Source organism: Mya arenaria, chromosome 16 (assembly GCF_026914265.1).
Source record: "Mya arenaria isolate MELC-2E11 chromosome 16, ASM2691426v1".
Taxonomy (NCBI): domain Eukaryota; kingdom Metazoa; phylum Mollusca; class Bivalvia; order Myida; family Myidae; genus Mya; species Mya arenaria.
In genome coordinates, this window is record NC_069137.1 from 41,896,500 (window position 1) to 41,922,970 (window position 26,471).

Here is a 26,471-nt window from a genome sequence, read left to right on the forward strand (position 1 = left end):
AAGTATCAGAACAAGTTATGAAACATTGTAATTTATAAACGATTTTACTGCATAACATGGTTATATAAATTGTATATGTGTGTCCTTGGTTCACGGAATAATTTGATGTAAATTGATGAAAAGTACTAACGAGCATTTCCTCCGCTGTATGTCAACTACCTATCCCAACTTTATAAATCGTGACTATTTGAATGTCCTTTATATTATAGAACCTGCTTTTCAATGTAACGAGGATATTTATTTTCCGTAATTCAAAAAAAATAGTTTCAATTTTATAAGCTCTTGAACAAATATAGTAACAAAGCATAATTCTGCAACTTAATGAAACAAAGTAATTCGTTTTTCAAATTTCAAGCACATTTATATCTAGAAGCATCTTATGTGGACATCTTATATAAACAATCCACAATTCAAGTATATTTAAGTGCATCTTAAGTAAGAATCTTATAAATAATTCACAATTGAACTATGTTTAAGTGCATATAAGTAGGAATCTAATAAACAGTTAACAATTCAATTATGTTAAAGTGGATCTTAAGTAGGAATCTTATAATAAAGTCCAACATCTCAGCACGGACAACATGTGATGCTGATGCCTACTTTGTTTCAGATTCGTTAAGTCATCACTCTTTGCACGTATCCTGATTTGAATTGGAATATACGAGGGCTGTTTGTAAAGTTCGTAGACAACATTTAAATTTATTAGTATGTTTAGATAGATAAAACAAAATGATACAGTAAAAAAGTACATTCAATTCCGCACTTGATACACGAACGTGTCAAAATACATAGAATATAATCAGTTTTACAGCGGCGTTACAGTATACCCTATCACAACCATGGAGCACTTCGACGTAAAAAACGCCAACATATAACGTCACGGCTACCGAAACAAACTCAGTTGCCAAAGGTTAAAACATAAACCCCATTTAATGGCACAGTGTAAACACCAAAGACATATTACACACAAATAAAACAAATCACAAACAAGAAACATGGAACAACATCACAAAACCCCACAAACAACACATTGCATATATATTATATAAAAACTAGGTGTGTTTATCAAGGATTGATAGGTACCGCCTTGAAACGGTCAGCAAAATGTAAATTTACTGGAGGTCCAAACCAGCTTGTGTGCACAACCTTACTCTTATCCCAACAATCCTGAATAAAATAAAAACGCAAAAGGTAAATCTTATCAAAGAATGCATATACTTGAGGAAACATATTAATAAAACAATTTATAATAAACTAATAGGTGAACCCCAAGGACTTTAATGATTAGGGATCCCAACTCTAAGGAACGAAGGAACCCACTACTCATACATCAGCTAACAGCGGGGTTTGACCTAAAATGTCAATTGCAGAAAATAGATTTACACTTGATAGATGTATTCATTGTTTTTATTTTAATACAAAATTAGCTTTAAAGCTGCACTCTCACAGATTGAACCTTTTGACAACTTTTTTTTAAATTTTTGTCTTGGAACTAACCATTTTTTTTGTCATAATGCATGGAAACCAGTTATATAAGATTGCTGACAAAAAAGCAGATTGCAGATTTTTATATTTAAATTCAAAAAGTGATGTTTTATGCAATTTTCTTAAACCGTTAGAAACAGTTTAAGCCATAAAACAGTATTTTTCGAAAGGAAATATGAAAATCTACGATTTGATTTTTGTCAGCAATCTTATATCATTGGTTTGCAGATATTTACAAAAAAATATTGCTCTTTCCAATTTTTCTTTTTTAAAAAGTTGTTAAAACTGTCAATTTGTGAGAGTGCGGCTTTAATATATTATGCTTTCAACTAAACGTTTCGCGGACATTAATTCAACAGTTATAAAAGCGCCAAAATATAGCTTATGTTTTTTTATCTGTATACAAGTCATGCTGTTTTTGTTTTGTATTGATTTTTAAAAGTCAAATGAGTTGAATATAATAATTCATTAAAAAAAACTTGAATATTTTTTTTTTGCATCAACCTATATCACGCCTCCAACATAAATGACGCAACGCCATTGGTCAAGGACTAGTCACGCGGTGATCCCATGATTTTCCATATTGGGTCACCAAATTTATATTGTACCAAAATGGCGTCTATTTTCCGATTACAATGAATAATTGAAACACTTAAATATGTTAAGAGGTTGTCGACATGATATGTACGTTACGGGGTCACCTACTAATCCCGTAACTTAACGTATTGTTCGCCTTGAATTAGCACTTACATAATGAATGAGATGGAGGAAATATATTACATCCTTGAATATAAAACAATATATCGAGAGGCCACTTTGTGCTCAGGTCACATCCGAACTTTAAATCAGCTATTAAAGAGCATAAAACTTTCAACAGGGTTCTTAATTAAGAGGACCTTTAGATAATACAAGCCTTGTTCGGAATTGACAAAATTTAATCTGGAGAAATTCGAGGAAAAATGGCAAGCAGTAAGCAGTATTTTGTTTTATGTAAATGTGATAAATTTGACATGAGAAACAACGTAGTGATTATAGTAAATGATTTATATGTAACGAGGTAAGAGATTGTCGTATTGAGCCGATTGTTTAGAACTTTGTTAAAGTTAACAACGTGATTAACGATATCGTTGTTAACTATTAAACGTGAATTATTACATAATGTGCTCATATATTTAAATAAAACAAGTACAACTGAAACAGTTGTCGAATCTTGTTAGAAATACTGCTTATGAAACCTGTATCCATTTAACTTCCAGAGCAGTACATTTTTGAAGTTCACAATTATGACGTTAATAACATTATTTTCTAAAACAAAAGTCTGAACAATCGGCCCATTGTTTGTGATAAATTGGCATTTTTTTGTATTTGTTTAGGTGGACTAGAAGTTTTCACTCCGTAAAAGAGCTTAAAGAAGTCACACTATTATAGATATAACCAATCGCTGCCGTATGGTAATATATATATATATATATATAACTACAAAAACAAGCTCAGTAGCCAAACGTTTAAACATAAACCCCGTTTAATGCCACAGGGTAAACGCCAAAGACATAGAACACAAAAACAAATAAATCACAAACAAGAAACATAGACCAACAGCACAAAACTTTACAAACAACACAGTGCATATATACTTTATTAACAAACTAGGTGTGTTTATCAACTTAAGTACCGTCTTGGAAAAGTCAGTAAAATCAATTTTCTGGGGATTTAAACCAGCTTCTGTGTACAACCTCAATCTTATCCCAACACTCCCGAATTAAGTCAAGACGAAAATGGTAAACCTAAGACCCGTTTAATGGCACAGGGTAAACGGCAAGGATATAGAACACAAAAACAGACAATCACAAACCATACGCATGGAACAAACGCAAAACACTTCACAAACAACTCAGTCTATATGCGGTTGTCCGGTTAGCGCAGTGGTTAGCGCACTCGCTTCTCACCTAGGCGACCCGGGTTCGATTCCCGGCTTGGGCGCATGCGAGTTTGGTTTGTGGTCACCAAGCCGAAAAAGTGGGTTTTCTCCGGGTTCTCCGGTTTCCCCCACAACACAAGACCACACTCTCGCGTAAAATCGTGCCAACGAGAGTGATTAATATAATGTTGTAATAACTTGTCTCACAATCATTGTTAAATAAATATGTTTAGGAAAGTACATATATGCAATATAAAACTAGGGTAACTCAGTAACCCTAAACAGAAGGTCATCCAGAGAAACATAAAACGGACGACTCCATTAGCTGACTAACATTAGCCGTTGACAGTAGTATAAAATGCTGGTTTTGTAATAAAAAATCTTTTTCATTTAAGGAATGAATTGCGGAGATGATGTCATTATCGGGGTATGAACCCAATTGTGTTGGTCAAAGTGTGTGGAGTCCGAAGGACTCCACGCGTACTTTGACCAGCCAAATTGCGTTCATACCCCGATAATGACATCGATCCCGCAATTCATTACTTATATTTACACCAATAGTTCCTTATTTTATTCAAGAATTGCTAAAAATAAAATACTCAATTTCATTAAAGAAAACCATTCATTAATCCTTCCTTACCCATTCTGTAATTAGAACGACCCGACTGTAACCGGAAACATTTTTTCAAATGACGTCACAATAACGCGGGAAAAGATCAACCACTTGATATCACTTTTAAACGTAAAAATTAAACACTTATAGCAACAATACATGTAAAATATTATGAATTTACACTTTCTTAAATGTTGATTTATATTTTACGGGACCTGCTGACACAGTACAAACAATAACAAGATCAATAATTTTCATGTATAATGTTATGCGATGAATTGCGCTCGAACATATCCGAAGATGTTGCGTTTATCGATTGATGAACGCAATTGCCGAAAGGCAGATCATATAAGGAATGGAAGTTGAGGTGTAAATATACAAATATGGTTTAATATTTTTTTTGTTGTTGTTGTTTCCAGGCCTACTTAGTCCGGGTTTAGCGGCGACCTCAAAGGTCATTGACAAAATCAAATCGAATAACTATCGGGTATCCACTGTGATGGATATCAAAAATGACACCAAATATAACTTGGTAAGTGGGTCCATCTTTGCTGTGAATGGAAGTGTGTTGCAATCACCACTTGTGTTGAAGTCTAATTCTAGTGACTTTGTAGCTACAAGAAAAACATGGGGGTTAGCGAAAGGGACGCATGGAATACTGAGCTATACTTTCGAAAACAACCCAGATAAGAAGATTGTTGTTTTATGGTCGGCTCCTTTCAACTTCGATTTTTACAAAAACCGTCTTGGGGTTGGGATTACCACAGATTCCAAAGATATTGACATACAACTATTTGATCAAATGATAAAGGATAAACCCATTGACAGTCTCACGTATAAAATAGACAAGTTTAAAAGTGCGAGAATGGTTCCAGTTATTGCTAAATACGAAGATGTGGTTGTTGAAGGAACAATGTCATCAGACCATAACGCCTATGTGAAGATACACATTCGATCAGAGAGTGGTTAATACACTTTTAAATTTCTAACGCATTTGTATTTGCTTTATCATGTTCTTTTTTTGTATTTAACCCTTAGGCTGCTGATGGCAATTTTAAAGGCTTTGCAAACAGCTTGGGACCAGACCAGACACGGAGTAACTCGGCGCCTGGTCAGGTTCCAAGCTGTTTGCCACTCAGTCAATATATCCCCAAAGTTTTAAGTAAATTGAAAGAAATTTAGAATAAACCAGACGACATTTTTGAGCAGACGACAATTTACCCAGCATGCAAAGGGTTAATTGTAATTGTATGTTAAAATGATAAAGTGACTTCGATTTTTACCAGTAAAATAAATTAATGTCTAAACGATTGAGCCGAGATATTCATGCAACTTCATATTTATGCAATTTTACTAAGGACGACGTCATGATAGTTATTATCAAATTCAATGCCATTCGGAACTACTTGGCAATGTTCCATCGAAATAACATGGGATGTATATGGACGGTTTACAATGCCAGAAATTTTATTATTTAACTACGCTGCAAGTATTAATTGAATGGCGGGTAGTTATTTCAATTTAACAGTTTAACTTTAAGATTTCACACTTTGGGATCTTTATTATCTATGCATTTATTCACTACACTGGTAATAATTTTAAACTTGGATATACAAAATACAAGTTACAACACTACAATTAATTTATACTATTATTTAAAAGTTTACGAACTATTTATACTGATGTACCGGCATATATCTGAGGTTGCTTTCGTTTCCTTTTTTTTAGGCATAATGACAAACATGGTTGTCTAGGACATCACCTATTGGAGTATGTACTCACATATGGATTTCACAAATATGTACAGGGATGGAATTGCAGATTATAATCGACCTGCAATGCAATTTCTTAACTTTACTGTGAAATCATAAATGTTCGAGAGCCATTAATGTTCGTGGTTTTCGTGGGTTGGGTGATACACGAATTCAAGATTCCACGAAATATAGACCCTTAATTCACTTTTTGAATTGTCTTGTTTTGTACATACTCTAGTATATTCTTTACCGAACTCACTGTATATCTTACTATTAACGTTTTGTTAATTTATTATATCTGCCTTTAACAAATAATAAACCAAATATATATTTATGGTGTTTTTGTATGAACCAAATGACAGAAACATATTCTTAAAGGTGAACTGAACCGTAATTTCTATTTCTTATTTTATCCCTTTTTTCTACTAAAGGCGTACAACTTAATATACCAAGTGTCAATTTAATGTCTATGGAATCCGGCCTGTGTTCTGCCCATTCTATGGTTGCTAGATGAATTAATTAATTCAGACAGATTAAAACTATTTATACATTGAATATATTTTGATACAAGGAATTCGGAACAACCAGCATTCCATAATACAATATACTACATACATTTTCTGTCAACACTTTCCATACTTATCCCGTATTAACTCTCCATACATTTCCCGTCGTCACTATCGTTGCATTTCCCGTCGTCACTCTCCATACATTTCCTGTCGTCACTCTCCATACATTTCCTGTCGTCACTCTCCATACATTTCCCGTCGTCACTCTACATACATTTCCCGTCGTCACTCTCCATACATTTCCCGTCGTCACTCTCCATACATTTCCCGTGGTCAAACTCCATTCATTTTCCGTCGTCAAACTCCATTCATTTCCCGTCGCCATAGTTTAATTTATATTCCGTCATCAAACTCCATACATTTCCCGTCGTCAATAGTATAATGCATATTCCGCCGTCAAGGTCCAAAGATTTCCCGTCGTCACTAGTTTAATGCATATTCCGTCGTCAAACTGCATTCATTTTCCTTCGTCAAACTCCATTCATTTCCCGTCGTCAAACTCCATTCATTTTCAGTTGACACTAGTTTAATGCATATTGCGACGTCAAACTCAATTTATTTCCCTTCGTCACTAGTATAATGCATATTCCGTCGTCAAACTCCATCCATTTCCCGTCGTCAAACCCCATTCATTTCCCGTCGTCAAAATCCATGATGCATTTCCCGTCGTCACTAGTTTAATGCATATTTCGTCGTCACTCTCCATACATTTCCCATCGTCACTCTCCATACATTTTCCCGTCGTCACTCTGCATATATTTCCCGTCGTCGCACTCTATACATTTCCCGTCGTAAGTCTCCATACACTTCCCGTCGTCACACTCCATACATTTCCCAAGTTGTGCCTACCCTTTATTGCACGATATATGACTTCGGGAACAGAACAAATGGTAATATCAAATCTACAAGATATTATTTGTTTACAGAAATGTGTTTGTTTTAACGGCATCAATTTATTATTTTAATTGCAATTCCTAAGTGTTCTCGTTTGTATTCTGGTGAGTATTGGGATTGCGACATCTTGCATTCATTAATTCATTACTGATGTCCAATATTATGCGATGCAATTGAATAATGCAGTTTTTAAACACTTTCCCGTAAACACTTGTTTAGAATGCAATTTCATGAAACGATATGACCTTTTAAGCAAACTAGTCTGTACCAAAGTCCTTCAAACCCTACAGAGCAACCACGCTATAAATAAGTAATAAATACTTGACAAATGTTAACCTCAACTTAAGTGAAATTGTTATTGTTTTAAGTACATATGCATTAAAAGTACCTATGATTGCGGATTATGCTCCGCCCATCTCTTGTAAAGAATAGGTATATAGGACATATGTAAATGGCACCTTTACAGTATTTAACTCTATGGTCGAAAGAAGGCATTGAGAAAGAACGTGAGGTGTATGGAGTTGAATTTTCTAACTTCGGTGAATCGGAAGTATGGTCTTCATTTTGTTTTTCAAGGGACGGTTGACTGTGCATCGCCTTCTTGAATATCGCACCTACCACTTTGGATATTTTAAAATATGCTTAACATCATATTGGGCAATAAAAACACAATTTTTGTAACTGCTTCATTTGCAGTTTGTTGATTGTTTTGCGTAAAGAGTCAAAAGCCAAAAATAAAACGTTAGATCCATATAAACACAAGGAAATGCAATAATATTTTTCAACGATCTAAGGATATTTCAGCATTACATTTTATTTGACTTCGTTGTGAATATGTACATATTTAAAATCATACTAAATTTGAATATTATGTTACTGACAACGTCAAATGTGACCTATTAATATGTGCTCAAGGCAAAATGCATACAATAATTCTGACTAAGATAAATCACAATTCAATAAATCTATTTAATTTATGACGGGGATTTTAGTATTTTAAGATTTGACTTACTGATCTAGTTTTTAACTCAGGTGACCCATATTCATACTTTTTCAATACAACATACAGACAAGTATTCTTACCAAGTTGCATACCAATTGGGTCAAAATATTGAATTCATGATATGGAATAAAAACTTTATCGCAGAATTGTTAACGACATCCGCCCGACCCCCCGATTTTCGAAATTCTACGACCCGTATTTATCGTTGAAAAATCCGGCTATTAAATCATGATTTAACAATTTACAAGCCGTTCAGCGTTTAGATTAGATTTTAATTTTGGCTCGTTCTTTTTTCTGTAGATCGTCAAAATTAGAATTTAACTCATTTGACGTTTGTTGGCGCATTCATAAGAACAACTGAGGTATTGACCAGGAAATATGAAAAATCATTGATTTTTTATTTGCCCGTACAAATATGCAGACAACAAGTATAGGCTACCTTTCTCTTCTGAGATTGGTTCAACAAGAAAGCCTTGGTGGATAAAGACTGATTGAAAAAATATACGATGAAACCATTGTTTTGTTCATTCGTCAGACTCGATCTACGTTCAATTACTGAATAGAAACTTTGAGAAATCCTCCAGATCCTCGAATGCCTGACGCATTCTTTCTTTAAATGGGTATTTATAGATGCGCGGATACTCGATCCCTTTCCTTACCTTTTTATATCTTGTTAAAACTTCTTTAAAGGACTCCACACGTACTTTGACCAACCCAATTGCGTTCAAATCCTCGATAATGACATAAACCCCGCAATTCATTCCTTATATTTACACCACTAATTCATTATTTAATTATTTCATTCAAGAATTGTTAAAAAATACTTTATTTCATTTAAGAAAACCTTTCAGTAATCCTTTCTTACCCATTCTGTAAATAGAACGACCCGACTGTAACCGGAAACATTTTTTCAAATGACGTCACAATAACGCGGGAAAAGATCAACCACTTGAAATCACTTTAAAACGTAAAATTGAAACACTTCTGGTACCAATATATTTAAAATATAATAAAATAACACTTTTAAAAATGTTGATCTATATTTTACGGGTCCTGCAGACAAAATACAACCAATAACAAGATCAATAGCTTTCATGTATATTGTTATGCAATGAATTACGATCCGAACATATCCGAAGATGTTGCGTTCATCGATTAATGAACGCAATTGCCGAAAGGCAGTCCATTTAAGGAATGGAAGTTGAGGTGTAAATAAAACAATGCCAAATTCATAAAATTATGTAAATTCCCAACCTTTGTTGTTGATAAATAACATGATGTTCTTCTCCATTAGTATTTATGTGTTTGCGAGTATATTTATATTTATAATTCAGTAATGTCAGATATATCATCATGTTAATCGTGTTAAATGAAATAATAAAATATATTGTATACATTTATTATATATGTATGTTTGTATATAAAATACTTACTAGACTGATTCAAATGTTTTCATTTTGAAGCAATCATATACAATATAAACAATAAAACAAAAATAAAAACACTATGCTCATAATGTAAACCAATCAAATCATTATCATGTTATAATTTGCATACCTTTATATGCTGAAACATAATAAAATATAATTTAAGATGTTGTTGAGCTTAGTTAACAATCTATAATTGTTATTGATCTTGATAATTAAACTACGGGTACGATTTAACTAATATTAAGTACTTTTTTGTTTTGAATGCTTTAATATCATGCCCTCGTTGCGATGCACCTTTTCGTACATGAGTTTTTTTTTGCTAATTTAGTGTGTGTGTGTGTGTGTGTGTGTGTGTGTGTGTGTGTGTGTTGACCTTTTATTGTACCAGCACATCTATGATATGCGCGGTTCTTTGCACACCACAGGAATACTTTTTTTGATTTTTCATTAATATTCCAAGCAAGTTTTAAAAACCTCTTTAACCCAATACATTTTCGTACATGAGTTAAATGTATAATTTAGTGAGTAGTTAAAGGTTTATCATTTAAATTGATGTTTGTAAACCCATGTGTATGTTTTATTTTGAATAAGAGTGTCACTTTAATCCAATCAATTTTCGTACATGAGCTAACTTATGTACGAAAAGATGAATTGCGAACAGTACATGATAATGGAAACTAAACAAAACAAAGTACAAGATGTTATGACACGTCGTGCATGATTATAAATAGAAAAACACTTACTGATAACAATGATAACAAAAACTTAAGAAGTTCATCTGTCCTTAAAGCTGCACTATCACAGATTGAACGTTTTGAAAACATTTTCATTGTTTGTCTTGGAACGAGCCATTTTTCTGCGAAAATCCATGGAAACCAGTGATAAAAGACTGCTGACAAAAATTAGATCGTAGCTTTCTATATATAAGTTAAGAAATTCATGTTTTATGCATTTTTCTTTAACCGTTAGAAACGGTTAAAGCCATTAAACATTAATTTTCGAACGAAATAGGCAAATCTGCACTCTGATCACTTGTCAGCAATCTTGTATCATTGTTTTGCAGATGATTACTCCAAAAAACTGCTTTCCAAGACAAAAACAGTTGTAAAAAAGGAAATTCTGTGAGAATATTACATTACTACACAAGTCGATATGTGTTATCATGCTCTTTTCGTCACCTTTCGTAATATGATTTTTGGATGAAATGAATAGACTTGTAAAAGTATTTAAATGTTATGTTTAACAAATCATACAAAGGAGTACACATGTACTAATACTGGTAATTGTGCGCATCCTATCTTTTGAACTCGAAATACAAAAGTTAGATTCGTTTTATATCTTCTGGAATTGATGCAATACAAGTCCTCAATCGGTCCTTGATTCACATGATACTGGTGAAACGAATCAAACAATAAAAAAATGAAGATTTAAATTTAAAAAATCAGAATATGGATGCCATAAGGAGGGTCCTTTAATATCACAAAAATACCTGTGGTTAGCTAAATATATTTCAATTATCCAAGCATATCAATGAGTAAAAGGCCAATTAAGCAACATAAAAACACAATCAAAACATACAAATTTGCAAAACTTACAACGAGTAAATCGGTTAAGCATGTACAGTATAATACAGACACTTTTGTGAAACCTATTCCTAATTAAACCTGTACCTAATTAATTTGGTACATTTTCATTATTAAAATCAACAATTACACACCGGTTTTTAGTAAGACTGATTACTTTGATCATTTTCCAAACACACTTTTCTACAAGGAAGCAGTCAGAGCGAAGCTTTCATTCGCGCCATGTTAGTTGTCTAAATATTCTTTTTTTAGGATGCAAGATTCTATGAATCCATTCGTGGTCCACAATAGTCGATTTCTTCGTCCTTCCCAATATAATGCTCGCTCTACTCGATCTTGCATAGAAATGCACAGAGCTGGTTTGTAATACATCACATGAATATCGTCCCTTTTCAAGTCTATTGTATATGTCTTTCGTTCTCCTTTCCAAAAACTTGTGATGATCAAATCTATTTCTACAACATTCTTTCCTTGATCAACTTTTGATTGTTTCCTCACCAGCACACCTGTTTCTTTATAATCTACAACATCGCCTAATCTGAGCTCTTCAGCTATGTACACTGGGTATTTATTAAAAAAAGGTTCAACTGATTTGTTCTTCTTTTCTTTGACGTTTACCTCTTCGAAAGCGTAGTTGTCCCAACGCGCAATTGGAACCACTGCCCAGTGACAAAAGTTGTCTGAACGGTTTGTTTTACTCCATCTTTTCTCACCTACCCTTTCCCTTGCACGACTTAGCCTTTTTTCACATGCATAAGAAGTTGTGTCATCTACGTCAAATTTGTGCCACGATGAGTTGACCAGATTCATTTCAAATTCTTCCTCAACAATTTGTCGCTTTGCTAACAACTTAGGAAGACCATAATGAATGCACCTGACCCTTGCTGTTTGTGCCCTTTCGTTCACATCTAAAATATCCGTGACAATTGCAACATGCTCCAATCTATAGTAACTGAAGGCCACAATGTCTGCAATTGATAACTGCGAGGGCCTTGACAGTTTAGTTTTCTCTTTTCCGAATGGATTTCTTAAGACGCGTAAAAATGTGTTTACAGACATTTTTAACGCAACTGAGAGCAGAACTGAGAGAACCACTAACGGTATGCCCACTCCACTTCCTATTGCAGGCACCGCAAAAGTGTAAATCAGAAGTTGTACAACTGATGTCGAACTAAAAACTAAAAAGCCTAACCACATTTCTTTTAATGTGATTTTCAAACACGTCAAGCATAAGTTGTTTTTCTTGTATGCCATTTTAAGGTATGCTGTTTTAGCAAGACAGTACAATAAGTAAACACCCGCAGTTGCCCCGAGTACAATCTCTGGAACAATCGCTGACGATATTGTCTTGGCGATTTCATCTGTACTCATGATGACCAGTTGTTGAACCACCTTTACCACTCGACTACCAATGCCCAGTGCACTCGTGAGAGTGTCGACCATCATTTGTAAAGCCCCTTGTACCTGAAAACATTCTTCTTCGCCGTTAACACACCAAGTTGCAAAGTGCTCACAATTTAATAATAAAAAATTGTATTTCTTAAACTTGGACATTTTAAAATCTTCCAGAATTGTCTCTGCCCGACTGACGATCAAATGGCAATCGTACCTTTGCTTTTTGTAGTGTTTTAGATAAATTTGTTTGTTTTTAAGGTCGTATGTTTTTATCCCCTTGCGAATTCTTATGCTTTTATCTTTATTCTCAAAATGTATAAGCTCCAGTTCAGCTTTTGTCCCTGAAGTGCTTTTTACGTCGCAGACAATCGCATGGTGTTGGTAAATTGTTCCGAATTTACCTGGCATTGAAATGTGTTGTCCCTTTTTAAACTGCGAAACATCCAACACATTAACTGATTCAGCACAAGAGGAACAGCCCTCAATACTTCCGCTTTTTTCCACCTCCGAGCTTAGGGATTCAAAGGCGTCATCTAAGAGGCTGGCTGCTTCATGATCTTTCCTTTCGTCAATATTGGAAACTCTCCATTCAGCCTCTGTTGGTTTATATTCCTTTCGTATTTCCGCGAAAATTTCCGCTATATTTTCTTCAGTTTGAACTTCGCAGAGGAGTTTTCCTGGCTGATCATTTTTTTCAGACCCCTGAGATTGGAACACTGGAAAATACAACAACAAAAGACGTCGATATCACCTCTCGAATTACATTAACTTCTGAAGTTAAGAACCATTTTATCATTAAATGCTCGTAATATCCCACTATGTGAAGACTCCCACTTCCACAACTCGTTTCGACTTTTTTCTTCTATCAGGTAAAAGTAATTTAGTTTAAAGAAATGAAAAATATTGAAGCATTATGTCATCATGGCATTACAAATTGGCATACATATCAAAGCAAAATTTAAGGATTTCTACACTCAAAATAGTTCAAGTATAAATAATCTAATTGACATGGCTGTTGAAATAAATTAGAAAAAAAGTACTGTGTAAGTACTACAAGTACATGTTTCCAAATCATAACCGACACACAAGATTCAATTGTCATTGTACATGGAAATATATAACAAATCACTTACATTGTTCCAAATCAGCAAAAATCGTTGCATCCAAACTTTTTCCGGAGTCTGAACAAACGAAATCGTCGAAATCGGAGTCTTCCGTATCCGTATCCGTTTCTACGAAATATTCCTTTGGATGGTCGTGTGTTTGCCTATAGGCTGTAGCCATAATGTTCTGAAAATAGTCAATGTAATTGTTCGTTAACAATATAAATGAAGCAAGATTCCATTTTAAATCACAAAATACACAAAAACAGTCTGGTTGTCGGATGTTTTTTTTAAAGAAATCAAACTATTTTGAAACACACGTCATAAAATAGTATTTGATTTTCCAGTACATTTAATATAATAGCAACATGGAAAAGATTAATATATATTATATCAACGAAAACCCGGACAAAATGCATACGGTTCAAGACGAAAATTCACACAGTACAACCAGTTAAACAACAATCGACTTCAACAATTAGCCGTTGGTTTTTAAACAGGTATTGTCTTTAAATTAGCGTTATTTAAAAGACTAATATGGAAAATATGATCATATAAAATGATGGTCTCTATTAGCAATGCTGAGCTCCCTTTTAAGGTACGGACAAACAAAATATAGATAACAATTAATTTCTAAACATTGAACAGTTAACAATTTGTTCCATGTACTTGATATCAATTTTGTAACCCCTCCACCCGAAGACATTGTTTTTCTATAAAAATAAAGTTGTTGTATTTATAAGCAGAACATTATCAACATATAATAGTAAGAATATGTTAATAAATTGTGACTTTACCGTCAGTTGACACTGTTGTTCTCTAAGCTTTTATTAATAAGATTCCATATTTATCCATATATATCCGCTTGTTGTATAATCCGGAAATAGGGTATATACACATATCGAACGCTTATAAAATAAAAATATCCAATGAGCAACTGTGGACTTTGTTAGTTCTTAAACCATTCGTAAAATGATATACATGTAGTCCGTTATCTGCACCATCGACATACCAGCCTTGTGTTCAGGTTATCAATGGTTTATGTAAGCGTACTTCAGCAAACTGTCTTATTTGTATCCCTGTTGCAATGTAGCGCATGTGCTATTAGCGGGGAACCAATGTATCCCTGTTGCATTGTAGCGCATACGCTATTAGCGGGGAACCTTTGTATCCCTGTTGCATCGTAGCGAATACGCTATTAGCGGGAAACCAATGTATCCCTGTTGCATCGTAGCGCATACACTATTTGCGGGGAACCAATGTATCCCTGTTGCATTGTAGCGCATACGCTATTAGCGGGGAACCTTTGTATCCCTGTTGCATCGTAGCGAATACGCTATTAGCGGGAAACCAATGTATCCCTGTTGCATCGTAGCGCATACACTATTTGCGGGGAACCAATGTATCCCTGTTGCATCGTAGCGAATACGCTATAAGCGGGAATCCAATGTATCCCTTGTAGCTCATACGCCATTAGCGGGGAACCAATGTATCCCTGTTGCATCGTTGCGCATACGCTATAAGCGGGAATCCAATGTATCCCTGTTGCATCGTAGCGCATACGCTATTAGCGGGGAACCAAATTTCATTCAATTGCTCTGATCTTTTATCAGCAGTCTTAGATCAGTGGTTGTTAGTTATTTACGCAAATGTTGGCTCATTCCAAGACAAAAAAATAAAAGAAAAAGTTGTCAAAACGTTAAATCTGTGAGAGTGCAGCTTTTAGTACGCAAATTTAAGTTTTTAATATTAAAGTGACATTCAATCTTTTACGTTGAAGTTATTTTCAAATATCTGACCAAAGTATATCTTAATACCTCTCAAAACGGCCTATTTTCTCTATCAATTATGATGTGCAGTAGGATATATTCTAATATTGTCAAATCAAAATGATAACACCACTGTCAGATTAAAGACTTTATTTGAAAATACGAGCTCGACTTATCAGAAATATAATCAGTCACGGGGTTAGTAGGTGACCCTATGTGGGATATACGGGGCAAATGAAACCATATCGTTGAGAGCGAAGCCTACTTACCCCGTAACGTATATATCATGTCAGAAACCTAATAACATGCTTAAACGTTTAATTTATGTATCGGAACATTTATCGGAATCGGAAAATAGACGCCATTTTGGTATGTTATAAATATGGTGACCAAATATGGAAACTATGGGGTCACCACGTGACCAGTCCTGGACCAATGGCGTTGCGTCATCTATGTTGGAGGCATGATATATTGACATTTCGGCCCTAAGCTAATACCAAACAGAAATGATTAAAGAAGCGAGATTGACGTATGTGTGTGGTATGGTGTAAAACAGGAGAACGAAAATAACACTCACATTAGCAGTTTTACAGCATAGCAAGGCGCAAATATCCCTCAATATAACAAGCGTAGACAGGCAGAGTTGCCCCGCTTGGACTTTAATTAACTGGACATAACATATTTCTCTATTTACAAGCGTACAATTACCTATAACATGTCGAATAGAAAATATTGAACAAGCCGGTGGTTATGTATCAAATAATTACATAAAACAAGCATGTTTCTTTTAAAGACAGATTGCGCGAACATGACATTTTATAAGTTATATTTAAACGCAACCAGAGGCAGTTGTTTCAAGTAATTTACTAGTTTAAATATTCTGTATTTCAGGTAATTAAGAATTTAGCGCGTTGTAAATTTATTCATGTAAAGGGGTTAATATAATCTGAAACAAAAGCACCATGATATTTTTAAAATATGTCTTGACGTCGGTATGTTATAATTGATACCGACAAAACGCGATGCTTCTACTTTTTTGATGTCAAGTATAAAGTACGAATATTTCTTATCTGCTTTAATAAAATGGATTTCGTAGGACAATCCACACATAATAACGCAATGTATGTTGAAATTATAGTTTAAAATAGGTTGTTTTAAATGCAAACCGCTTCGAAGAATTGGCAACCACATAAAACATTACATGATGCAACATATTTAATCAATAAAGCCAAGTCTTGTTGTTTTTGTATTGTATTTATATTTATAGCAAAATACATATTCACGTTCAAAATCATCCATGCAGAAAGGTAGTAGCGGAAATAGCCTATGTGCTCGCGTCCCTCGTGTACGGAATGGTACTTGTCGTATTCGTAAGAATGTATTCTTTGTTGATTGTCTATATTCATATCCAAGGCTTGTATGAGGCGAACTCGTCAGAATGCGTCATCTTGTTCTGTTGATATCTAAATGCCGACGTCACTTCCGTCATGTCGAACAATTAATGGGCAAATCTTTTGAAATGATTTATTAGATAATAGCTTAACTGATGTACCCACACATAACAAGGATTTTTTTACATTTTGACCAACACGAAAAACGCCCGACTATTTCGTCATCGGAACATGGCAGTCATATGTTATTCTTAACAACAGGGTGCTAAATAACGATTGCTGCGCGGTCTAAGGCCACCTTTCGCTCCTTACACAGCTGGACATCCCCTGCTCACACATCGTCCAAAATGCCGAGAACTATATCGCACGGAACAAATGTACTGTTGCGAGAATCATGTTAACAGTTTAGAAGTATATTTATAAACATTAAATACATATCGTTTATGTCCAGACTAAAATAGCAGCATTTAACTGTTGTACTCTCATATATTAAAAGCAATCAGTGCCGGTTCTCAAGCGTTACCACAGGCAATGTTCAACACACACACAAACACACACACACACACACACACACACACACACACACACACACAACCGTATGGATATAAAGAGTTAAAATCAGCGCATTCAGCACAGCGCACGGGCAGAAAATTGGTATATTAGACAAAGCGGACCCTACTGATATAACAATTACAAACGAAAAACGTATTTTTATTTACACTCAAAAACAGGTAAAGTCTGTAAGTGATAGTTGCTTTTATGACAACCTTAACCGTTGCAACTTGTGGTATACGTTTGTTATGGGGACTTTTTCGTTCGAAGCAGTAACAGAACAATAGAAAAGAAAAGAAATTCAGTGGAATTACATAAGTTTGAGAGACACCCAGGACATTTTAAATGCCTTCAGCGATTATTATAAAGATGTTTTTTCGCCTAAATAGTTTCCTAATTATGTTACTTATTGCTAATGTAAATCCGCTAAAGCTTGCTGGCTTAGTGCAAAAAATATCTTCACAAGTTTTCAAATATGACTCTGTAATATGTTTGTAACTTACTGAATCTGACATAACGAAGCTCAAACGTTACGTTCGTCTCGCAGCTAAGATCTGTCAAAACCTAAACACGAGGACAAGAACTGGTATGATGGGATTGCATTCTATTCTATCACAGATCGACCTACAAAAGTTCATGTTTTTCCACAAACTATGTACTTTTAATGCATCACTACTTGTTAAAAAGTTGTTCGACTTTAGTAGACAGTTATTCTGTACTCGTGGTAATAACAGTCACCTTCGCTTTATCCCAGTATTTTCGAAATTCTAAACAAGTATGGTTAAGAACAGCCCTAACAAGCCTACAGATAAACAGCGATGCTTCTTAAAAACTGGCTTGGAAAAGGTCAGTCAGAACAGCCACCACAAGGTCCTACAACGACCAATTGAAAGCTCGAATCACCGGCGACCAGAAATTTTAACGTTTCAGCAGTTTACATACTCGAGTCTACCGGTCCTTAATAGTGTCAACCGCAAAATCTCAAAAAGACATACGTAACGCGATATATACCATTCGCTTCATCACAAACACATGATCTCCCCTGGCAGGGATAGGTAATTACTGTTTTTAATGTTCAGCTGACGTCAACGTCCATAGTATTTCTTCGTGCCCAAGTCTTTCCACCGAGAGACAAGTGATAACGAACACATTCAGCACCTCGTGCAACAGTGCAGAGATTATTTAGTACTGTACTAACGTGATTCTTCATGAACTTGCTTCACCAAATAATAATATAGACACAAGTATCCGCGCAGCCGTAGATATTTTCGTTATGCGTTGTCCAAACAGACTTAGACTTACACTAACAAAGAATCTCACACTTCGGTTTATTTCATTCGCATCATAATTTATTATTATGTTCGTTTTTTTCGAAGTTTCTTGCATTTCAATGTGTATTCGCTTTAATACGACAGCTTTTATATGAATGTAACAAATATTTTTTGGTTTTCTTTTTTTTACATGTCTTAATGCATATTAAGGCATTTGTTTCGTCTCATTAAATTCTTCCACACGGATGCAGGATATTCAAAGTTTTTATTATAAAACCATCTTTTCTGAGCATCTGTAATTACTTGCATTTCTATTTCGGCTATTATTTTTAACAGGTACCACGAGAAAAAAATGAAAAGAAATGAAGAATAAAAAAATATTTATAATACCTCTTCAGTGCATTGTAACACTCTATCATCATACTAGCCTGATTTCTGAAAGTATGCTCTCAGTTTACGCACGTTTATGCTTTAGTTTACAATATGATGACATGAACATTGGCATAATGGTTTAACGACTTTGTGTCTAATCATATGTGAAATGTAATATGTCATGTTGTAAACACTGTATATTTAACAGGTATGTTTGTTTGATATGTTTAAATCATTTTCGGGTGTAAATAGCTAACAAACGAACAAAATTATATTCAATAATTGGCCTTCAGCATGTTAAAATGCACATCAAATATAACGGGAATATATATGTGTTCTGTAGAATTCGCTATCATCTTCTCCTTCTGGAAAGAGCGCACCTTGACGCTTAGGCATGTTGTTTTATATTCTGGTTCTGCGAACGTAGTTTGAGGAATGAAATTTCCCACTAGTCTCTCGTATGCTTCTAGACCGTGATCTAGAATTAACTTATTCTTCTTTTCAGCTAATTTGCTTTAACAAATTCCTGGTGAGCCTTTCTATTACGGCCAGTAATAATCGATTGATTGCCTTCTTTATCGGTTTTGGGAAGCAACTCTTTGTAGTCACTTCTAAACTTGTCTGTGTCGAGATTCATCTCTTCTCTGGGTTATCCGTCGTGAATTTTGGATGCTTCAATCTCAATGTTCAACTTGTGAATGATGACATCACGAAAAACAACTCTTTATATACCAATCAAAACGAAGAACACAAGAATTATTCCGCCATAAAAAAGTAGATCGCATTCCGGTGCGTCACTTAATTGCTATTGCAATTGTGAGTTTATATGGCTCATTGATGAAACGGTAAGAATATATATATGTAATTTTAAATTAATCATTTCCTTCTTCCTTCTTCCTTCTTTCAGTGTATAATGAGATTTGTTCTGGTACCTTGTAAATCGAGTAATAAGACATTATCTTCCTTTTATTTGATACCCCTTTCAAAACAAAATATTCTTCTCTTTTCATTAGACTTCTTCCTGGTTTAGACAACTTTAAGCTTTTTAAAATATCTATTTCGTATTATAATTGAATGATGAGGGACAAGTCTCATTCAGAAATATTTAGGTTTTTGTTAACAAACCGGTTTTCAAATGGTATTCAAAACATTTACCATATTATATGGTGTAACGGTCCGCTGTAGGCGGCGGATGTGCGTTCATAGTGTAACGGTCCGCTGTAGGCGGCGGATGTACGTTCATAATAATATTCAGTTATAAACGGAAGAACATTCGTAGTACGTATGTTAACTTGGTAATATGCAAATAAGCAAAGCCCGGGATATGTGTGAACAGAGAAGTTAGTGTATATAAAGACCAGCAAACCCCTTCCGGGTCAAGCATGCTTTTCTCTGAAGGGATCTGTTGGGCTTGTTTAACGTCGCACGTTACAATAGAAACTATTTTCTGTGAAAGTGCACTGGTATTAGTGTTACCTGTTTGATTATTTTGGCCAAAGTCAATAAACAAGTGGAGTACAATTCACTTTTAGTTATTTAGCGGATCGGAATACTCTGATTGAAATATAAAGCAAACACCCGTAATATAAACAGGCATTCACGCATTTTTAAAACCTTAAATTCGCTTATCATTTTTTAAATGTTGTATACAAAATGTTGATACACGAATGAAGAACAGAATGTTTTTTGCAACAACTGATTACTGTCTTTAGATGTTAACACAGTTTCATCAATTTATTAAAGGATTACAAATCAAAGCGCTGGAAGCGTCGAAAGACTGTCGGTGATATTAGGTCCTTTCAAATAAAAAGCGATGAATCGATTGTATTCACCCGAAGAAAAGAAAGGTTTAGCTTACAAATATTAACCTTTTTGTTAACCTTTTTCACCAATTACTTCCGCTAACTAGGTATTAACCTCATTTCCTGGAATGATTGAGTCAGTTACCGATAAAAAGACTTCATTGCATTAACTTTAATATTTCATATGCAATTTTAGGAATTCGCCCAAGAAGAGAATTATATCATCAATGAGATTTTGTTTTCACATATTATAGGTGTATATCTCTTAACGGTATTGGATAACCGTACAAGATGTACGAGTATTAGAAAACATTTCCAGGGGTCTAGGTTATTCAATTTTTATACACACAGTATCTAAAATAAATAACCTAAAGCTTCCTGTTCGTACATATATATATATTTGATTATATTTGGTTAACATTTTTTGATTTCCACTAGGATCTACAAGAATTAGTCCAGTACTATCTAACAGTGTCCTGTTTTTACGTAGTCACAAATACACAATTGGTCATTCCATTTTCTCCTTACACAGTATCAACTTTATTTGCATTTTCGTAATAAACCGTATTTACATCATCAATAGACCGCATTCCAACCATAACAGTCGAAACAAGTGACATTCCATTTTCAGGTATCTGTTGCTATTCACGTGTGTTTTCGTCTAAATACTCGTACAAGAGTTTGAATTCTAAAATTACAACAGAACGATATAGTTACTAAACACTTTTTAATAAACAATACAGTAACTTTTTGTGGCAATGCTGTATAAAAAAAATATATTTGTGTCCAAATCAACCAAATAGTGAAACAATTGTTCAGAAAAATGTGTAAATGTGATAGTATTGAAATATTGATAATTGTAAGAACTACGCAAATGGCACATCCTCGTAGTGTTTTTCATATATAAAATGTGCTAGAAGATGTACTGATATTATAAGGAAGACATAAGCTTTGCAAACCGTAAGAAATCGAAAAGGATCACACTTTTCATTTCCTTTAATTCTGATGTGATAATTTAAAGAAATTCTACCTGTATCTCCAGTTTTTCGATTGCTGGTTTTTATCCCATTTGGTATTGCGTCGTTTGCCTTCTTCCTGTTACATCTAGGTCACATGGAACACAAACAGAAGTTCCTCTATCTAAATTCAATGTTTTATATAACAGTGTAAACAATTGAATGTCAGATTATTTTAATCGTGTACACCTCTATTTATCAGAACAATTGACATCTTCGCCTTTGAACTAAGAATTATACAGCGTATACAATACACCTGATTAAAGAACGACAATTACCTCTTTGTTAACATCACAACCACTAACACACTCGCTATTATCGCCACTAATACCCCACCATAAATCTTGACAGTAGTGGCAGTGAGAAAGTCATCGCCAACGCTAGCCTTTGAAGCTGTTGATAAAAAAATAAATTGTTAGGATACTTTTAATTTACATTCAACATAAACCAAAGGGTGTGGTGGCACAATTTAGTTTCATCCAAATATAAATTGAGAAAAATATTCTGTTCCAAACATAATGGCTCCTTTTAAAGAAAAGTACCGATTCTTGTAACTACTTTTGCCTGTTAAGTGGCCTTTTTCTTAAAAATTCGAAACCTACACGCGTTTAGTATTTGACGAAAATCATGTTCTTCAATCGGCATCATAGTGTTGTGTCATTACATTAAATAAAAAAAAAATAACACGAGTTAAAACAGTCCGTACGTTAATACCTAAACAGGAAAAAAAACAGTACCCTCGGTTGTGGTTTTATTTTAAATTTCAAAATTTTAAATCGACAATAATGTTTATTATGACAAAAACCAACCGAGTCAAAACTATTTAAATCACTTTCTTTCACTTCTTGAGTGGATACACATCTGGACTTTACCTCAATGGTTATAATATGGGAATTGACAGCTTAAGCAAATGATACTGCATTTAAATACAATGTAATAGTACTTAAAATATATTTCTACATCCGTTTCTTAAAAAAACCCAATTGATTCAAGTGTTAACTTTTTTTGTCGTTGAGTGTTACCGTAGGCACTTCTTTATGATGTTTAATTGCAAACCGTAGGTTTAAATTTGCAATATATGCGTTACGGATAATAACGATACGGCGTTTTTAATGATTTAGCACATTAACATGCAATCATGGTACGGTATTCTAGAATATTTCAGTTGTTATTAACCTACTTACTATAGTGTAATCATCATCGTATTTAATTCCCGCTATTCAGCGCTTAGTCAGTGGTATAATATATATGAAACAAACACAATGGTGGGTTAGGCCAAGCACATGAACCAGGAACAGACTGAATAACGTCCCCTCTTTGATAAAAACATAGCTGACTTGACCAAATCAAGTAATATTATGCTCAATTCCCTTCTTCGCATAGTTAAAACAATAAGTGTTAATTATTTTATTATGCTGACTTAATAACATGTTCCACAATTGAATGAAGAAACACATATTCAAACCTGTTCCACATTTCGAATATGTGTAGCCTGGAAAACCATAGTCCCCATCTGTACAAATATCGCATTTATCGCCTATAAAAAAGGCATGGCATCCACAAGAACCAGTGTTTTTGTCACAGGAAATTGTTGCACAGCCAAAACTGCAAACCTGATCACAGGTTGAACCATACCGTCCGTCAACACACGCATCGCATCTTCCTCCTTTGAAGTTTTTACGACATAAGCATGTGCCATCTAGATAGTTGCATTTTCCACCAATACACCCGACTGAGCAGGTCTTACCACAGCTACTGTCGATATCATAAAATGTTTCCTTACATGTCGTACAGATTGTCCCCTTCGATTGTTGACACGTATAACAGTTGCCTTTACAAAGATGTTCACATCTGTTACCATATACTGTATCAATGCAACCAGAATCGCAAATATGACTTTTTCCACAACGTTTTCGTCCTTCTCTACAACAAGCACATGGGACACTACAGTCTACCTCCTTACCATCTTCGTTTACTGTCACTGGAAGGGAATCGTTTTACAAACGTCATGTATGTACAAATGGTCATTGTAAACATAAGTACACACAATCAGGCATCAATTTGGATGATATAAACAAAGTTAAGTGTTTTGCAGTTGCATCGAAGATTTACAAAACTGAATGTAGCACGTGATATTTCAGTAAGGATGATATGCAGAAAATCGTCCGACATGTAAAAGTAAAAACTACCTGAGGCATATAGTGCCAAAATCCGTCTATTATATAAGGGAAAAACTGTCCGAAAAACCGTCCATGGTATAAGAGAAAAAAACTGGCCGAGGCACATAGTGCCGTGGCTGTGTTTCCCTTGACATAATTGACTGTTTCAGGAGTATCCTTTGCATAAAACGTGAGACAAGGCGTTGGTGTCGTGACTGTCATTGTGCCATTTCAACGTAATGGTCATTGACCAGTATAAAGGCCAAGAATATCTTTGTTTATTAAACGGTATTCTTTTTCAAACAAAATCTATTATACCGTCAACATTTGTTATCGAAGTCAATATTTCAACGAAACTGTTATATCTTATATACTTAGACTTTAAACAACATGTCATTTAATATTTACCAGTTGCTGAGTGTTTTTCTATTGATAAATGAAAACAAACATCTAAATTTGAAAACGTTTTGAATATATTCATCAATAGGTATCTCATAATCATTGATAAACATACCTAGTTATATATATGTATAGTATGTATGCACTGTGCTGTTTGTTGAGTTTTGTGCTTTTTTCCATTTTTCTTGTTTGTGATTTTATGTTCTATGTCTTTTGTGTTTACCCAGTGCCAATAAACCAGGATTATGTTTGAACTTTTTGCTACTGAGCTGGTTTCTGTAGCTTTTCGCATAAATATTGAATATCTATTTTCGTTCGAATCAAAAATATTAAACAATGTTATATAAAAATTATTGCCATGCTATTTTCAAACTGAAGCAGAATTCATTTGTAGAATTGGAATAGAGAGACAATAAACACAAAAGTAGGTCTCATGTAATCCTGAACATTATAATAAGATGTGTATTGTACAAATTATAAATTAGTATTTATGAACACAGTTGTAAAAAGCATGCTGGATGTGGGAATTTGAAAGTGTTCAAATCAATTAAAGCTCCAATAGTATTCATTTGCAACAATTATGGCCACGGGTTTATACTTATTAAATGATTTGAATAGTACAAAAACCATGTTGATGGTTAGGCCTTACCTGCTAAGCCTGAAACTGCGAAGCTAAGTAGAACACACAGTTTGAAGATCAGATAAGTCATGTCTGGTTCTCCTCTTCCGACAGAAAGAATACTTATTGTTTACACAATGAAATAAAATAACGTTTTATTCAACTAATTACGTTAAAATTCAAATATTACAATACAGTATATATAGTTGTGGTGGAAAACCAATGCTTCTAATCGTTGCTATCTCTCTGCTAACAAAGGTCAAGACCAGCTGAATAATTTTGTTCTATCTGTGAAAGGAATACCTGATCGTTTCAATGAGAAACGGAAATAGGTTAGTACGTAATCTTGTAGCAAAACAGGATGGTGTGTTGTGCAGCTGAGATGACTTTTGTAGTGTCTAGTGTAGTCACTACCGGTTGTTTTTGTTAGCAGGACAGCCGCGCAAGAAAAAAATAAACAACATTTATCTCCGGCAAAGTAATATTTAAAAACGAAAGAGCAAATGAGTAAGTGTTAACATGGTAGGGAAAAACCCATTGAATTCTTCATCCCTGAAACTCAATTACACACAAATATAAACATCTGGTAATTGATATACATGTTTTGATGTTAATCTGACACACATTTGAACGTTTGTACTAGGAAACTAGTTATAAACGGTAGAATGTTATCTTACCTAAATAGCCTATATTTCAAATAAACTACAATAATCCTACTAGCGCTCGTCACCATTGGTAAACATTGTATCGTAATAACGAAAGTACGATGTATTTAATCATTTACTTCCGCCTTTGGAAGTGCATGCCTTTGGAAGTGCATTCATGCTATTATGGACTTGCACGAATATCAAATTTATAATTAATACAAATATGATTTGCATTTAACGAAATGTACACAATTGAACCAGTAATAAAAACACGACGGATAAACTTACTAGCTTGGTTACTTAAAACGTGTATACATCGTACTATTTTGCAAAGATAATAACAAAAACGGTTTTACATTCGACATAGGTTTATGGTACTCGAATAAAATAAGATGATGCATATAAAACGCTATTCCCTTTTCTGTCGATCGAAAAGGTTTCTAGTCCCTAACTTAATAAGACAATGCACTGAAAACGTATCCTGTGGAGCTCGACATATGTTTCTGGTACCCGAATTCAATAGGAGTATAGACTGTTAACGTATCCTACAGAGCTTGACATTAGTTTCTGAACAATGACAACATATCCTGCTTAGTTTGACATAGGTTTATGCTCCCTTATTCAATTAGATTAATTTGAATTGATGTTGCTATTTGTATTGACTATTGATTGTGTAAGTTGTGGCTTTGTTTGTGTGAATAAATGCACCACATTTAACATGTTAATG

At 34.3% G+C, this 26,471-nt stretch overlaps 3 protein-coding genes across 4 annotated transcripts; 1 reads left to right on the top strand and 2 right to left on the bottom strand.

Annotated features, from left to right (window-relative positions):
• Positions 1–2,349: 2,349 nt before the first annotated feature.
• On the top strand, positions 2,350–6,046 carry LOC128221859 (tereporin-Ts1-like). The gene is made up of 2 exons (XM_052930482.1): positions 2,350–2,454; positions 4,436–6,046. The coding sequence occupies exons 1-2, from the start codon at positions 2,445–2,447 to the stop codon at positions 4,984–4,986; spliced, it is 561 nt and encodes a 186-aa protein (XP_052786442.1). The 5' UTR covers positions 2,350–2,444; the 3' UTR covers positions 4,987–6,046.
• Positions 6,047–11,031: 4,985 nt separating this feature from the next.
• On the bottom strand, positions 11,032–14,714 carry LOC128221660 (uncharacterized). Its single transcript, XM_052930261.1, has 4 exons — positions 14,545–14,714; positions 13,778–13,934; positions 13,046–13,360; positions 11,032–11,057 (listed from the first exon to the last, which is right to left on the bottom strand). Exons 2-4 carry the CDS (start codon positions 13,926–13,928, stop codon positions 11,032–11,034), a joined length of 492 nt encoding a protein of 163 aa, XP_052786221.1. The 5' UTR covers positions 13,929–13,934; positions 14,545–14,714.
• Positions 14,715–21,283: 6,569 nt separating this feature from the next.
• Positions 21,284–25,799, bottom strand: LOC128221860 (multiple epidermal growth factor-like domains protein 10). Of its 2 annotated transcripts, XM_052930483.1 has the most exons (7): positions 25,775–25,799; positions 25,401–25,507; positions 25,128–25,201; positions 23,386–23,901; positions 22,199–22,313; positions 21,935–22,008; positions 21,284–21,592 (listed from the first exon to the last, which is right to left on the bottom strand). In XM_052930483.1, the coding sequence occupies exons 3-7, from the start codon at positions 25,186–25,188 to the stop codon at positions 21,546–21,548; spliced, it is 813 nt and encodes a 270-aa protein (XP_052786443.1). In that variant the 5' UTR covers positions 25,189–25,201; positions 25,401–25,507; positions 25,775–25,799; the 3' UTR covers positions 21,284–21,545. The 2 variants fall into 2 exon arrangements, 1 of the variants encoding a protein (XP_052786443.1); XR_008259007.1 differs by lacking the exon at positions 25,775–25,799 and having other exon boundaries at positions 21,935–22,044; positions 25,401–25,767.
• Between the last annotated feature and the right edge of the window lie 672 nt (positions 25,800–26,471).

Excerpts from the sequence above, each read along its gene's own strand:
- LOC128221660 (XM_052930261.1), bottom strand. The coding sequence starts at position 13,928 with ATGGCTACAGCCTATAGGCAAACACACGACCATCCAAAGGAATATTTC. Across the intron at positions 13,361-13,777 it reads TTTTGCTGATTTGGAACAAT|TGTTCCAATCTCAGGGGTCT; the intron begins GTAAGTGATTTG and ends TGTATTTTCCAG. Across the intron at positions 11,058-13,045 it reads ACAACACATTTCAATGCCAG|TATCATGTGAATCAAGGACC; the intron begins GTAAATTCGGAA and ends TCGTTTCACCAG.
- LOC128221860 (XM_052930483.1), bottom strand. The coding sequence starts at position 25,188 with ATGACTTATCTGATCTTCAAACTGTGTGTTCTACTTAGCTTCGCAGTT. Across the intron at positions 22,314-23,385 it reads ATATTCGAAATGTGGAACAG|CTTCAAAGGCTAGCGTTGGC; the intron begins GTTTGAATATGT and ends TTTTATCAACAG. Across the intron at positions 21,593-21,934 it reads TCGAAAAACTGGAGATACAG|AATTCAAACTCTTGTACGAG; the intron begins GTAGAATTTCTT and ends TTGTAATTTTAG.